At 32.1% G+C, this 15,392-nt stretch overlaps 1 protein-coding gene across 2 annotated transcripts; it reads left to right on the top strand.

Annotated features, from left to right (window-relative positions):
• Nucleotides 1–7,736: 7,736 nt before the first annotated feature.
• LOC133692542 (uncharacterized) lies at nucleotides 7,737–11,975 on the top strand. 2 transcript variants are annotated; one of them, XM_062113578.1, is made up of 4 exons: nucleotides 7,737–8,160; nucleotides 8,411–9,301; nucleotides 9,371–9,456; nucleotides 11,443–11,975. In XM_062113578.1, the coding sequence occupies exons 1-4, from the start codon at nucleotides 7,834–7,836 to the stop codon at nucleotides 11,624–11,626; spliced, it is 1,488 nt and encodes a 495-aa protein (XP_061969562.1). In that variant the 5' UTR covers nucleotides 7,737–7,833; the 3' UTR covers nucleotides 11,627–11,975. The 2 variants fall into 2 exon arrangements, with proteins under 2 accessions (XP_061969562.1, XP_061969560.1); XM_062113576.1 differs by having other exon boundaries at nucleotides 7,738–8,160; nucleotides 8,411–9,456.
• Nucleotides 11,976–15,392: the final 3,417 nt, after the last annotated feature.

Raw genomic sequence — 15,392 nt, forward strand, 5'->3', positions numbered from 1 at the left:
TCCCTCTTTATCTTCTGTACAAAATTTTTTGTTCCGTAGGTATGTTCATGGTTCTATGATTATAATCTACAAACTAGACACCCAGTACTTGTTCCCAAATTCAAAATCAAGTGGTGGGATTCCTTTGCAGCTGAGTCCAAAAGTTCAAAACTAGCTGTTACGGAATGGTTACAAAAACATCAAACAACTCCCATCATTGATCCTCATCTTCAATCAAAGTTTTTAGCCTGAAAGGCTCAAACAACAGCTCTCCTTGCCACACTGCTAGAACGGAAGAAGAATACTTATAAATAGTACAAAGAATCATACAAAGCCAAGACCCGAAAACGGTCTTGTCCCAATCCAGCTTATCTAGCTCAACATCTCCTGCCATTTCCCTTGGCAATGATAATGAAGATGACTGTTTTGGTATCCTGCCATCTATCACGCGACGTTAAAAAAAGAAGAAGGTATTTCAGGCCTTTTTAGGCTCATCTGTTTAGAGCCCATTTCTTTTAGACTCACTTGTTTTGAGTTTTGAGTCCTTTTTATCTTAAGGCCTATCTGTTTTAGGCCTTTTCTACAAATGTTACCTGCTATTACAAACCAACAAATCAAGTATCGGTGGCAAGACGACAACAAAGGAAACTTCACCAAAAACATGGACAATTTCTATTTTGTCGTCATCCAATCAAGGCAGACAATACCACATTGGTTCACGTGGGTGCTGAAGAGCTTTTTCAACAGGACAGTTTGGCTCCTTCCATGCCAATTCGTTTATAAAAGGCCACTTCAAAATCCTGAGAAGGCAGACTAATTTTTTCCTAGAAAATTTTACTCTCCCCTGTAACCCATATCTATAACCCATCTCCATTCTCCTCTGTAATCAATATCTCTTGTATTAATTTTCATTACAAATTTAAGTAAGCCAATCTTATTTTTATCTACATTTGTTATCTCTGTTCTTATTCTATTATTCTTGTCATATTTAAGTATGCTCTGTGTTTGATCAAGGATCTTGACATTGTTGGTCTTGCCTTGTTTATTCACATCAGAAATATGTTTTTCTGCTTCTTTTCTTTGTTCTTGTTTATTTATAAAATCAATATATAGGCTGGAAACCTGTGACCCAATCTTTTAGATCATTCTCAGGTATAACAACGCCACGTACTTAACTCTTTGCTCTGTTATATCTGCTTGTTTATCTTGGTGTGTGTGTGTGCGCGCGCGCGCGCGCGCGCGCGTGTGTGTGTATATATATATATATATATATATATATATATATATATATATATAAAGGAACACAAAACTTAAGAAATTCTCATATTTAAGATTTTAACCCTATTTTTGGGTTCAAATCTAAACCTCTATTAAATTCTCCTCCTTTGGGAGTGAATTAATTAAATAAAGTCATTTAACAATATGAATTACATCATATTTTTGAAGTACAAGAACCAAAAATTAATGATACTCAAAACTTAGGAGTTACTACTTTCATGTTTCTTTCCAATGGTTAATTGATATATCACATTATTTCTATTAATGCAACATTAAGAAGTGTTTTTAGACTAGCTTGGATATCAACTAAAACTAAGTTAATTTAATTAATAAAAAAAGTAAAAAGTAAAAAAAAACTCAATGAATTTAATTAAAACTAAAACTCATGAATGTAAAAAGTAAAAAACTCAATGCTAACTCTAATATTTGAACCTAAAAAGCAAAAAAAAAAAAAACACCATACCTCCTTAACCTTGTGTTTAATTTCATTAATTTAATTAATAAACTTGCATAAGTTTAAACTTATGAATGTTTGGTCATTGAGACTTGTATAAATCTACTATTATCTTGTGTTTAATTTCATTAATTTAATTAATAATAACATGGTAGTAAAGTTTAAACTCATGAATGTTTGGTCATTGAGACTCTAAATAAACTTTGTCAAATAACCAAAACATTGATTTGATTTCAACATTTATAATTTTATTTTGATAAATTAGTGGATAGATTAATCTTGAAATGAGACATGTGCCACAGGAAAAAAGAAGAAAAAGCAATTCAATCAAACTAAATTGTTGTTTTGACTAAATAGTTATCAATGCGCTAACTTCTAAGCTTATCAAATTTTAGAATATAAATATATTTTCTCTAAAATGAGAGAGCTTGAACTTGATCTTGAAACTTAGTCTTTTTTTATTGTATAAGCTAACCAAGTTTTTATAAGTGAACTAGACTAAAGATGGGCAGTTTTACATGATTCATTAGCTATCTAATGTCGTTTAATTTGGTTGTATTGATTTTTTATATATAAAATTTGACTAAAGTTGGATGCAAGAAGAGTTCACCCGACTAGGCACCAACTTGTTTTTTAACCTCTTTTTTAATTATAAAGTTGTAATTTATTTTTCAATAAAATATATGGGTTTCTATCATATTACCTGTGGAAAGAAAATATGATTTTATATATGAATTTGAAGTTTAAATATAGATTTTTATGATTCATGAATAAAAATATAGTTTGTTTTTTAAGTTTAAATTTTATTTTTTAAAAATAAAATATTGTACTCGAGTATAGAAAGTTCTCCACCTAACCTTATTCGACCATGTTAGAGATGAAATCAAATGATAGACTATAGTGAAGCAAAATTCAATCTCTAAGTATACCATAAACATATGACGAGGAAAAAAAAACCCAATCAAACCAAAAAACTAATAAAGACTAATATTTTAATTGCTTTTAAGTTTTCTATTATAGTCTTTTCCCTTTTCTTTTCCTTTTATGTAATGAATTTGATTTATCTTAATGTTATTTACTATTTGATCATTGTTGTACTGTTGTTTTTCTCAATAATTTACTTGTGTTATGATCATTGCATGTGTTTTTGCTTGATTTGATCAATATATTAGCTAGTTGCATTACTTGAATGGTTAATCCATAGACATTTGAATATATCTAAATTAACTCAGTGTTTTGCATGATCTTATATTTGAATCAATATTTTTTCTATTTATAAATTATGTTTGTTTTTGTCTTAAGAAATCACATATACATAATTTTCAAAAAGTTAAAAAGATTTGAGTTAAGAAGTTATGTCCTAGTAAAAGGCTTTGCGAGAAAAACAAGACCTTTTCTAGTTTGTTTTTTTTTTGCACATGACTCACTTTCTTTTTATTTTTAGGCTATTGGAAAAATATTTAGGCTACAAAACTTATTTATATGGAATTATCTTTCTTCTTGCATATCATCTTTTTTTTGTTGAAATGAATAGCTACAATCATTGTGAATATGATAAACTTCTATTAATTCACTATCAATTATAGTTATTGACATTGTTTTTATATTAATTACAAATGAAAAACCTTGAAAATACAAATACATCATTCATTACTCCAATATCAATCATTGCCCCAAACTTCAAACATAACTCCAATATTAGCTAGTAAAGCATCCACCATGAATATTAAATATAAACAATTTCAACTCCTTACATCAAGGAAAAAATGTTGTTGATAGAAAAAAAATCATAAATTTGAGATTATTTTACAAAACTTGATGGTGATTTTGAAACCCCTAGAGCTACGTATAGTTATTGTGAAAAACATTATGCTTGTTATATTGTTTTTGATAACACATGTAATATGTGGACCCATTTAAAAGTGTGTAAAAAAATTTCCTTTTGTGGTTAATAGGAAGGAAAAGAATTTGGCATTAGAACCTAAAAATAAGAGGGTGATATAGGAGATTGAAATGTGGGAAATCTTATGGTAATATGTTGTAGTTATGATGAGTGTAGACATGCATTAATAAAATGATTATATTTAATGAGTTGCATTTTAATTTTATAAAGGGTTAGGATTTAGATATTCTATAAGATTGTACAATCTAGATTTAATGTTCCTTCTCGTTTTACTATTATGAGAGATTGTTCGAAAGTTAATATGTAAAAGAAAGAAAAAAATTAAGGAAAACTCTTAGAGGTTAACATGTATGCTTAACAACTAATACTTGGGCATTAAGCCAAAATATTAACTATATGTGCTTGACAACTCATTGAATTGATAATGAGTGAAATTTGCATAAAAGAATTCTTAAATTTTGTCAAGTTTTCAATCATAGAGGTGAGACAATTGGTTAAGTTATTAGAATTGTTTGTTAGAGTGGTGGATTGATAATGTTTTAACTATTACAGAAGATAATTCAAGATCTAATAATTTGATTATTACATATTTAAAGAATGTAATACAAGTTTGGCCAATTATTATATTATCAAATAAGTATTTGCTTGTTAGGTGTTGTGCACACATTGTAAACCTTATATGCATGAGGGCTTGAAAGATATTAATGTTTCAATTGTTAAAATTTGAAAAGCAATCAGGTTTGTAAGATAGGGTGTAAGAAATTAGTGTGTTTGAATATTGTAACTTGATGGAATTCAACTTATCTGATATTAGATCTGTTAAGAGATTTGAGAGGTTTTTTTTTATAAGGTTAAGTGAAAGCGATCCTAGATATATGAGTTACTTTATGGAGGCTGATTCAAAAGGGAATAAGAAAAACATAGAGCCACCTAGTTTTGACGATTGAAAAAAATGCTAGATCTTTGGTGAAGTTCTTTAGAGATCTTTTGTAAAAACTCGGTTTAAAACCTATCTCGATAAAAAATAAAAATATTTTATTTGATCCAAAAATAAAATACAGGTTAGATTAAATAAAAGAGTTTTGGATAATATGAGAGGGTTGAAGTTAAATAAAGAAAACAGTGATATGGTAAAATTATTTAAGAAGAAAAGGTGGTGGGGAAAAAAAGGAAAATATGAGATAATAGGGGCCAATATGCAAATAATAGAAAAATTGAATTATAAATACCCAATTTAGTTGGCGGTTTGCTTCCCAAAACAGAGGGTGAGGGTTTGTTTGATTTTCTTCATATCTTTCTAAACCCATAAAAAAAAAAAATATTTAATTACAGTGATTAAATATAGTTAAGTAATAAAAAGAGGATAAGTGTTTTGGTCGGTTGTTTTGAAGAAAAAATTGGTTTGGAAAGGGAGATAAAGGGGGAAACTTGGATTTTCTTACTTTCACTCTTAAAACATCATCCAATTAAGGTAATAGACATATCTAAAGAGATTAATTGCAATGATTTTTGTGTTTTGTTGAAGAATTTCAATTGTTAGGGTTATGTGAAAATGAAGATTTATTTTGTTGATTATTGAAATTATACAATTATGATTGAATAATGTTTGTAATCATGAAATATGGTTGGGTAATGAGTTAATTTTAAAAATGGAAAAAGCAAAAATTCCTCCCTTATCACTCAGGGGTTTCGACTAAAGAGGAAAATTGGGATAATTAGAGATTTTGATATAATTAATTAAAATTGTGTGAAATTGGATGTTTATGAATATTAATAGATGTGAAGGACGGGGAACTTCTCATAAGCAAGGAGAAAAATCCCCACATTCTTCTCTTCCATTCGTTTGGCCATAGCTCACCTTAAAGGGAAGGGTTTAATTTTGATATTGTTAATATAGAGAGTTATGTTTAAATGAATTTGTTGAATTGTTCTAGGGTTTAAGAATTGAATAATCATAAAGAATTTAAAAGGGGATTTTATTCTTTTTATGGACAAGGAATTCAACCAAGCATATGTAAGAATATTGGACTTGGTTAAATTAAGTAGTACATAAATGAATGATAAGTAATTTATTGATTATTTTGGTATAAGAAAGGCAGCGAGATCTAATAAGCAACAAGAGATTATTTTGCTTGCGCAAACATCAATTAGGTGTTCGACACCTTCAAGGAAACTAATTAATTGTTTAAATATTAGTTGAAAAATTCTTTAATTATATCTTAGTTTAAGCTGAGAAGCATGAAAGGTAGATTGTATAAACTAATCCTTGGTTAATAGGATTAGTTTCTTGATTACTATGTGGATCAAGAAACTAATTTTTGGTTAATAGGATTAGTGCCTGGTTAATTGACAGTTTGAAAATAAGATTGTTGCCTTGGTTAATGAGATTGTTGCCTTGGTGAATGAGCAATCAAAAAAACTAATACCATGATTAATGGAATTTGTGCCCTGATTTATGGACGATTAAAGAAACTAAATCCTTGAGTAATAAGATTAGTGCCTTTATCAATGAGCAATTAGAGAATTTAGACTATTTAGTGATAGAATAAACGTTTGTTTAGACTAGTAATGATTTATGGCATGTCCAAAAGAATTGGTATTAACAATATTGAACTGTGAAGATAAGAATTTGAATAAGAATAATTTTTTTTAATAAAGGATGTTGCAAATACTTATTTACATGTCTACACAAGTCATAATATTTAATTATCATTGATTGTAAAGCATTTTTTTTTACCTAAATATTATATAGAAGCGGAGATAATCTTATAAGTGGGATGTCAAAGAATATGATGTTAAAGTTTGAGAAATATTGGAGAGATGTATAAAAATTAAATTTTTTCTATTATATAAGACTATTGTCTTAGATTCACATTTCAAGTTGAAATATGTGAAATTCCATTTTAATGACTTGTATGATGATAATAGAGCATAATTGCTAATAAAGAAGGTGAAAGATATTTTGGTGAGTTTGTATATATATATATATATATATATATATATATATATATATATATATATATATATTAAAAGCTAATGAAATGGAGATGATACCAAACATGAACGAAAGTTAATTCTAGTGATGACATGAAGGTAGATGATATGCCAACCAGTTTGGCTCAATTCAAAAAATATTTAGAGGAGAAAAATATTATGGAGAGTAGAAATGAGGTTGAGAAGTATTTGATTGACAGTTATGAGGATTTTAATTATGATAAGTTATGTATTTTAAGATGGTGGAAGCATAATATTTTGAAATATAATATCCTTTCGAAGATCTCATAACATGTGCTAGTTATTCTTGTATTGACAATGACTTTCAAATCAACCTTTAGCATTGGCAACTGTATACTCAACTATTATCAAAGTTTTTTTTTTCTTCTAATATCCAACAACAGTTTAAGTACTTGTTTGTTATTAACATTGATTGCATCATGGATCAATTTTAATTGATATTAGAACCTTGATAAATGATATTGAAACTCATGAAAACCTTGAGTTAAGTAATTTGTTTTATAAACTGACATGTTTTATTTAATAATTTAATAATTAATGCATTTTCAATCAAATATGTTTGATTTGCATATGATAACAAGAGATAATTAACTAAAAAAATTAAGGGTATTTATAGATAGTTAACTTTGATTTTTGAGGGAGTGTAATCAATAATGCCCTTATTCCTAAATAATATATTATTCCTAAATAATATATTGACAGTTGATTTGTTGTTTTGTAGAATACGGTGAAAATATTTGCAAGAATATTTTTCAGTTTAGTTATTTTTTATTTATTTTTATAAAAAACTCAACAAAAAAAAATGTTTACCCCTACATAAACGTGCCTTCTATCACAATTATTATTATTGTTATTATTATTAATGGATATATTCCCAATTAAAAAAATTGGACCCTCACGATATTCTTCTACCAATAAGAATAGGTGGACTAACCAGCCCGGCAATGGGTCTGGGTCACCTAAAAGAAACCCAAATTCAACCCGTAGAGGCTCTTCGGTTTCCACAGCGAGTATGATGGGCCTGAGGCCAGAACACCCCACAACACCAACTTAAACGATGCGTTTTGACTGAGCTCTGGAAAACGTTGTCGTTCAAAAGAAGCCCGCAGATCCACGAAAACATCTCGTCTTCTTCAATCTTCATCATTTGAAAAAAGAATCAGAGATCTCCACAGGAACGAAGACAGACAGTGCTGCTACTGCAATGGCGTTCGAGATTCCGGACGATGACATAAGGGAGCTGCAGATGTCTCTGCGTAAAGAGGCGGGTCTCTCTTCTTACAACCTAGAAGAAAATGATTGGCTTCCCGATTTGGCCTCCCTCAATGACTCCTCAATTTCCGACATTGACCCCTCTCCACCTTACCTTCGATGCAAGAACTGCAAAGGTAGGCTCCTCAGAGGTGTAAATTCCACAATTTGTGTCTTCTGTGGGAGACAGCACAATCAGGATATCCCTCCTGACCCAATCAAGTTCATGTCTACTGTCGGTTCCCGTTGGTTTCTCCAATCTCTTCACTTAGATGGATCGGTCAGTCCTCTCTTATTTTTCTTGATTTTTGTTTTGTTTTCCTTGTCTTGTCAGTTACTTTATTGCTCACTTTATGATGTTTTCTTAATCAGAAAGGTTTAGACTTCGTGGTTTTATGGGGATGAATTTTAGCTAGTGTTTTTGTGAGCTTAAGTGATACTACGGCCTTTCCTTTGGATGTGTTGCCAGCAGGAAACTTTTCTGTGTTTTAGAAAGATTTTTTTGGTAAATGTGGGCTTGCTGTTTGCAGGAGATTGTGGAATCGATTACTGAAGCGAAGGAATTAAACAGAAGACAGAGCACTTCTCAAAACAACTTTCCCTTGTCTGATCTCTTAGATTTGGAAATAAGATGGCCTTCTGAGTCCGAGAGATCAGAAACTAGCGTTACAGACAAGACTCCTGCTCAAAATCTGAGTACTTTGAATTTGGGTGGAGTTGATCTTAACAACTTTTTTGGTGAACCTAAGGTAGACTCTGTTCCTGCTTTATCTCAAGAACAGCTCACGCTGAACAAAGATATGGAAGCTACGGGACGAAATGCAGTTCAAGGTCATGAAAATCTTAGCTTGTTTGAGAATGTTCAGCCTTCTGAGACAATTGGAGGGTCTGACAAAGATGTAAGTGGTGACTGGTCTTCTGGTTGGGAGGCTGAATTTCAATCTGCTAGTTCTGGAACCCAACATCGGGAATCCAAAACATCGGATCCTTTTGTGAGTTCTTCCTCAGTTGATCTTTCTGCCCATATGGATTCTGTCTTTGGTCCTGCTAAAGACATAGTTGAAGGAAAAATAAATGAGAATGCAACTTCTTCTGCATCCAGTGCTTTTAAGGATGATCTATGGAGTATTCCCGGCACTGGGGTAACTGGCCAGGATGAGCTATTTAAACTAGACATAAATGATGAAGGTGGTGGAAAAAGGGGGACCACAAATAATTCTTCTATGATGAATGTTGATTGGATTGAAGACAATCAGTGGCAAACCACCACCACCAGCAAGTCAGATGAGAATAAAACCATTGATGAAAATGACGATTCATTTGATGCTTGGAATGATTTTAGTGGCTCAACTAGTGCACAAGTGCCTTCAAACAATTCTTTGAAACAAGATGCTAATCACATTTTGCCGTCTGTGGATCAGGTATCTGAAATAAACTTGTTTGGCGGAAGTAGTATTTCACAGGATATTGATTTTGGTAGCTTTTCCCAGCCGGATTTCTTTTCAGGAACATTAAACAATCAAAATGGTTCTTCAGAAGTGAATGTCATGCACACAGAAACTTCTGTCTCAGATAGGTAAGTACAATGTTCAATTTCCTCTGTACTCAACTCATCCAAGCCTTAATAACTTTTGTCAAGGCATCCAAAACTTAGGCTGCTATGTCTGAATCTTGAAAACAGGCAGTAAATGCAAAAATTCAGTAGGGTGGGACTGTTTCAAATTTTCCCTTCAAAACTCCAACTTCAGTTGGTGGGACTGTAAGTGGTTGGGGTTTTTAGACTCTGATTTGGTGTTTTATTTTTCTATATTTCCATCAGAAGGCTGATGAGAATAGTGTGTGAATCCCAGTTAGAGACGTATAGCAATTGATTTTGTTTTTTGCTTGTTACGTTTTCCTCATCATGTTGTATCACATTGTTTCTGTGAACTTCTTTCTGATGAATAATATAATTGGAGAGTGTAAAAGAAATATACATTTGGAAGAGTACACATTCCCTCGTTCGAAAGAAAATTAAATCCTTTGGTCTTACCTCATTACTGATATCTTCTTCCACATTGATATCATATGAAATTTTATGCATGAAGAGGTTACCTATAGTATCAGTCAAAGAAGGCAGAAAAGAAAAATAAGAAGAATAGGAATTCTATTCAGTAGGTTAATTTTCTTTATAGTATGAAAGATCCCAAGTGGGATTTTCTATGTTTAGGTTATTCCTATTTATTACTGAACATCCTATTCTATATATTCCCTGAACAGAAGATATCGTTTAGGATTAGGTTGGTTAGAGAGAGTAAAATTGTTAACTAATTGATTTCTTGAGGGATTTACTTTAAAGTTTTCATCCATAATCTCTATTGTTATTGTTAGATTGGTTGAGTGTTGCTGCACAACATGCTTAGTGATGTTGCTATTTTGCTTCTAGGAAAATAATTGTGGATATGAACTTGGATAGGAGCAGGCAATCTTTTGAAAAGAGGTGTTTGGTTAGACATGGTTGTAGATAATCGGTTTGGACTAGTAGTCATGCGATGTTCTATTGAGGTTCTATTGAGGTGGAGTTAGATGCATGGAGAGTATATTTACAAGGAGATTGGAGCTTTGCATCAAGCTATTTCTGGTATTGTGAGGTAAAACAAGTGTCTGAGGGACATGAGTCTTCATTTCCTTATTCAAAGTGTATTTGGGGTGAGACTGTTGGCATACAATACAGTGTTTTGTTAAGAAGGCAGACTTCTTAGCACTTTCTTTTATCAGTGGTGCTCCTCTCCCTTCTTGTCATTTGTAATATGGTTTGCATTTCTACTGATCAAACAAGAACTGTGGTTGTGGTCCTCGTGGTAAGGGAGAGAAGCATACCTATAGAGTGATTTCCTCATTCCAAGTATATTTGGGGGTGAGACTGTTGGCATACAATACACTGTTTTGTTAAGAAGGCAGACTTCTTAGCACTTTTTTATCAGCAGTGTTCCACTCCCTTCTTGTCATTTCTAATATGGTTAGCATTTCTACTGATCAAATGAGAACTGTGTTTGTGGTCCTCGTGGTAAGGGAGAGAAGCATACCTATAGAGTGAAGAAGTTATGTGAAAAGCAAATGATTTTGCTAAAGGTTGCGTTCAAGGTAAATTACCTAGATGTGTACATGGTGTTTCTACATGAGGAATATTATGTTGAAGTTCCTGTTGTTTAATTTTTTTTTTGTAAATTAAAACCGTTCATGAAAGATTTTTTGTTGTAAGAGTGCATTCTCTGTTCTATATGGAATCATATCTGATTGTCCGTCTTGATTTCTACAGAGTCGACTAGATGGATGAACTTTTACTAACTTTTGTAAGACATCTCTCATGGGTTTCTTTAGAGACTAGTCTGGACTCCCCTGGCTGCTTGAAGTAGTTTTCCTTTTGGTAGTATAGCATTACCCTAACCTGAAAATCTTCAGCTTAGATGATACTGGCTCCATCTGGCGACCACCTTCTTTCTTCTTATGGTTTTATTTAGATCTTCTGTTCATAATTGCTGAACGAAGCAACTGTTATTGAATTTTCTGTTGAATGTTTCAGGATTAATAGTGTGAATCATGATGATGGGAACACTGAAGATCTTAAGAAAGGTGAAAATAAGAGATCCAAGGCTGATGAAGTAGAGATGCTTATGTTGCAGATGCATGATCTCTCATTTATGCTGGAAAGCAATCTATCAGTGCCACAAAAGATAGAACCATTTAGTTCATCTTCAAAAGATTAAAATTCCTGCTGTTGTCTCTTGAATTCTCAAGCTATAATTTGGTTGTCTGATGTGCTCTCCAGTTTTGAATGGTCCATAGCTGCAGTAATCTTCCATTTCAAGAGGTTCGAAGCCATTTTATATGACAGCTCCATTCTGTCTATATAACGACCAAAGATAGGCGTTTGCTTGCGAAATGCCAATTTTTCGGCTTTTTTTTTTTATTTTTTTTATTGTGAGAATCAATCCTACAATTTCTTGAAGAAATGACTTTGTCAAGTAAGCTGTGTTTTTTCTTGTTACAGCTCACTCTATCCTGTCCAGATAGTTGTTCTATTAATATAAAAGATTCACTAGCTTAGCTTATAAACTATGAAGGAGCATCTCTATCACATACAACGAAGTGCTGAATTATACAACAAGCTTTCTTTCTTTGGCTGTCAATGTGTATAGTATGATATCTCTCTGGTTTCCTCGGACAGCAGCGACTCCATTCTATGCCTAGCCGGATATATCCTCCGACTATAGGCCCAATCAGCTGGGGTACTGCTGCTGACATTGTGAAATAACTGTTGCAGGCGTTGCATTGCAGATGGATCGCCCTGCTAAGAGATGAAAATTTTAATGAAAATGTTGTCATGGCTTATATGGAAACAGATTGAAATTCCACCATGTATTGTATCCACATGAATGTGCAAATTACCTCTGCGCTACTGTCATTTGTAGACTCTGTGCAAACGTAATTATGCTCAAACTAGTTATACCTCCAACCAAAGGCCTTTGGTCTGCTGACGACATTCCTGCAGATCTTCAAAGATACTGGCTAACTACGGATATATAGAGCGGCTAACTAGACAGGATAGGCTGAACTTGTCGGATCTTATTTACAGCTTCGGAGCTACATGCCGCAAGACATTTCAGGTGTAACAAAAACATTTTTCTACCTATCTTATCAGACATGATTTTTACTTAAAACCCAAAAAATCATGACGCAGGAAGAAAATGGCCTTGACTGCACTCTCTATGGGCATAGAAGATGGATGTTGGGATGACAGATGCAGCACATGCACCTCTGTAAATTAAGGATTAACCTTCGGAAGCAGATGACATACACGTCCAAGTCACTGTGGAACACAATCAATCACGAAAGTCAATCTAGTCTTGAAGCATACGCGAAACATGTCAATGAAGGTAGCATCACTTAAAATCATAGGAAGACAACATCTTAACCCATAGCATGTCCAGCATTTGGAAGAAATCAACTCATAAATGATTCTGAACTAACAAGTGCACGCAAATATTTTATAGGGAATAGTTATTCAGCTAACCTTGGACTTTCTGAGAGCCTATGATAACACCAAATTATGGGTTTTAGAAGCCTTTTGGAGGGATCTTCAGCTAGCTTTCCCACCACGCTCCCTAACACTCAGACCAACGCATGCACACATTCTGACCAGTTTCATCGTAAACTTTAAAGCAGATTTCAAGTTGCAAGAAATGAGATTAGCTTGAACTCGAATTTTCTGTACTCAATATGCTGGAGATCGATTTCTCTTTTTCAACTTTTCCAGCAGCATCGTTTGTAGTTGGCAACTTTGTCTTTCCACTAAAATTTTCTTTGTTATCTTCTTTCCAGAAAATATTTTCTCATCTCTGTCAGTTTCATTGATATCAGAACACAACATATGATAACATCCCAGAAGCCAAAAGTATGCAACAGAATGCTGGAACACAGTTTTCGCAACTAGATTGAAGTATGAAATGTTCGAAGGCAAGGCACTCACTGTTTTTGACAATTCGTTCCCCACCTCCATGCAGCGTAGGCAACAAGAAAATTCTACTTCAGATTCTAGATAAGTAAGTTAATGACATTTGGGCCATCGACCAGCAGAAACAAAAGGAGTCATAACCAGCCGAGAAGGTTTTCAAATTAGATCTAGACGATGATGGTTTTTTTTTTTTAAGCTTTACTCCGCTGCGTCAAACTGGCATGTGGGGACTCAGAGTGATCAAAGCCATTTTCTTAATCACCTTCAGAATTTTTATTAGATTCTATGAATCAATAATGGATAGAAGTAAATTCACTCTGATATAAACATGAAAAATACACAAATAAATTCTGGACGTCTATTTCTAAATTCTCCACCTAAATTTCGATGAAAAATGCTTTACATGCTTTTTTTTTTTTGGCAGAATAGTGTTGGATACTGATTTGTAAAGCTGACCTTGGAAGCAGAAAGTCATTAAAAACAATAAAACGCCACGATCATGGAGAAAATGGAAACCAAAGTTACAAGAGAACATGGATTATAGCAGAAGAAGCCTGAGATTCCACCGAAACATAAAACCAGAAGAAGATGCCTCTTAGTTATCATGCAACCAAAAGTCAAATAAAACTACAAGATGATACTACTCAAAACTAAACAAACTGATATATATTAATTAATTAATTATAATTAAAACTGCTCAATTTTTTACCATGGAATGCACAATTCAATTTACAATGCAAAGGATGAGTTGTTTTTTTTCTATTTTTTATGCCTTTCAGGTTTTTTTTTTGCTTTTTTATTTGTTTCCTTTTCTTTTAATGATTTTTTTTGTTTAATTTAGTTTGTTAATATTAATTTTTTTATTTAGTTATCAGACTTTCATGACACGGATCCTGAGTTTGATGAGTTAACCTAAATTGACGAGTTAACAAGAATTTTTTTTTTGCTTTTTTTTCTTTTTAATTATTTTTTTTCGTTTAATTTAGTTTGTTAATATTAAATTTATTTCTATTTAGTTATTAAACTTTCATGATACGTATCCCGGATTTGACGGGTTAACCTAATTAATTTTGGGTTAACCCGTCAATTTTTTTTTCTATTTAGTTATCAAATTTTCATGACACGAATCCCAGGTTTAACAGATTAACCTGGTTTGAAAGGTTAACCCAATTAATTCAGATTTTTTTCCTTTTCTTCATTAGTTTTTTCCTTCATGTAGGTTTTTTTTCTTTATTTTTTTTAAGTAATCTATTTAATTATCATATTTTTATGACACGACCTTGCAGCCAGACCCACATCCAAGGCTCTTGGGTCTGATGTTGCAACCAGACTCACTTAAACTTGAGTAATGTAAGTTTAATATTATTATTAATATTATGAATATTACTCTTGGGTCAAGCGTTGCAGCTAGACCCAATGCTCTTGGGTATATCTTTGCAGAAAGACCTAACACTATTAGATCTTAGCATTTTCTGATATTTTTTATGCAAGAAAAAAAAATTAACCCATGGCGTATGCCTTTGTTTTTTTTCCTTTTAAGCCTTTTACTGTAGACTGCACAATGTAATCTACAGTGAAAAAGCTGATGCCTTTAGTTTCTTTTTTTTTCTTTTTTAATTAACTTTTTTAATTTAGTTTCTTAATATTAATTTTTTTTCTATTTAATTATCAGACTTTCATGATACGGATCCCATAATTGACGGGTTAACCTGGTTTGACGGGTTAACCTAGTTGATTCAGATTTTTTTTCTTTTTCTTCATTAGTTTTTTTCTTCCTACAGGTTTTTTTCTCGTTGTTTTTTTCCTTCTTGATTAATCTTTTTTTTTTAATTTAGTACATTAATATTAATTTTTTTTTCTATTTAGTTATCACACTTTCATGACATGAATTTCAGATTTGACAATTTAACCTAATTTGACGGGTTAACCTAGTTGATTCAGATTTTTTTTTATTAGTTTTTTTATTTCAATTTCATCTTTTAATATTGTATGCAGTCCATAGTGAATAGACTAATGCC

This window comes from Populus nigra, chromosome 4 (assembly GCF_951802175.1).
Source record: "Populus nigra chromosome 4, ddPopNigr1.1, whole genome shotgun sequence".
Lineage (NCBI taxonomy): Eukaryota > Viridiplantae > Streptophyta > Magnoliopsida > Malpighiales > Salicaceae > Populus > Populus nigra.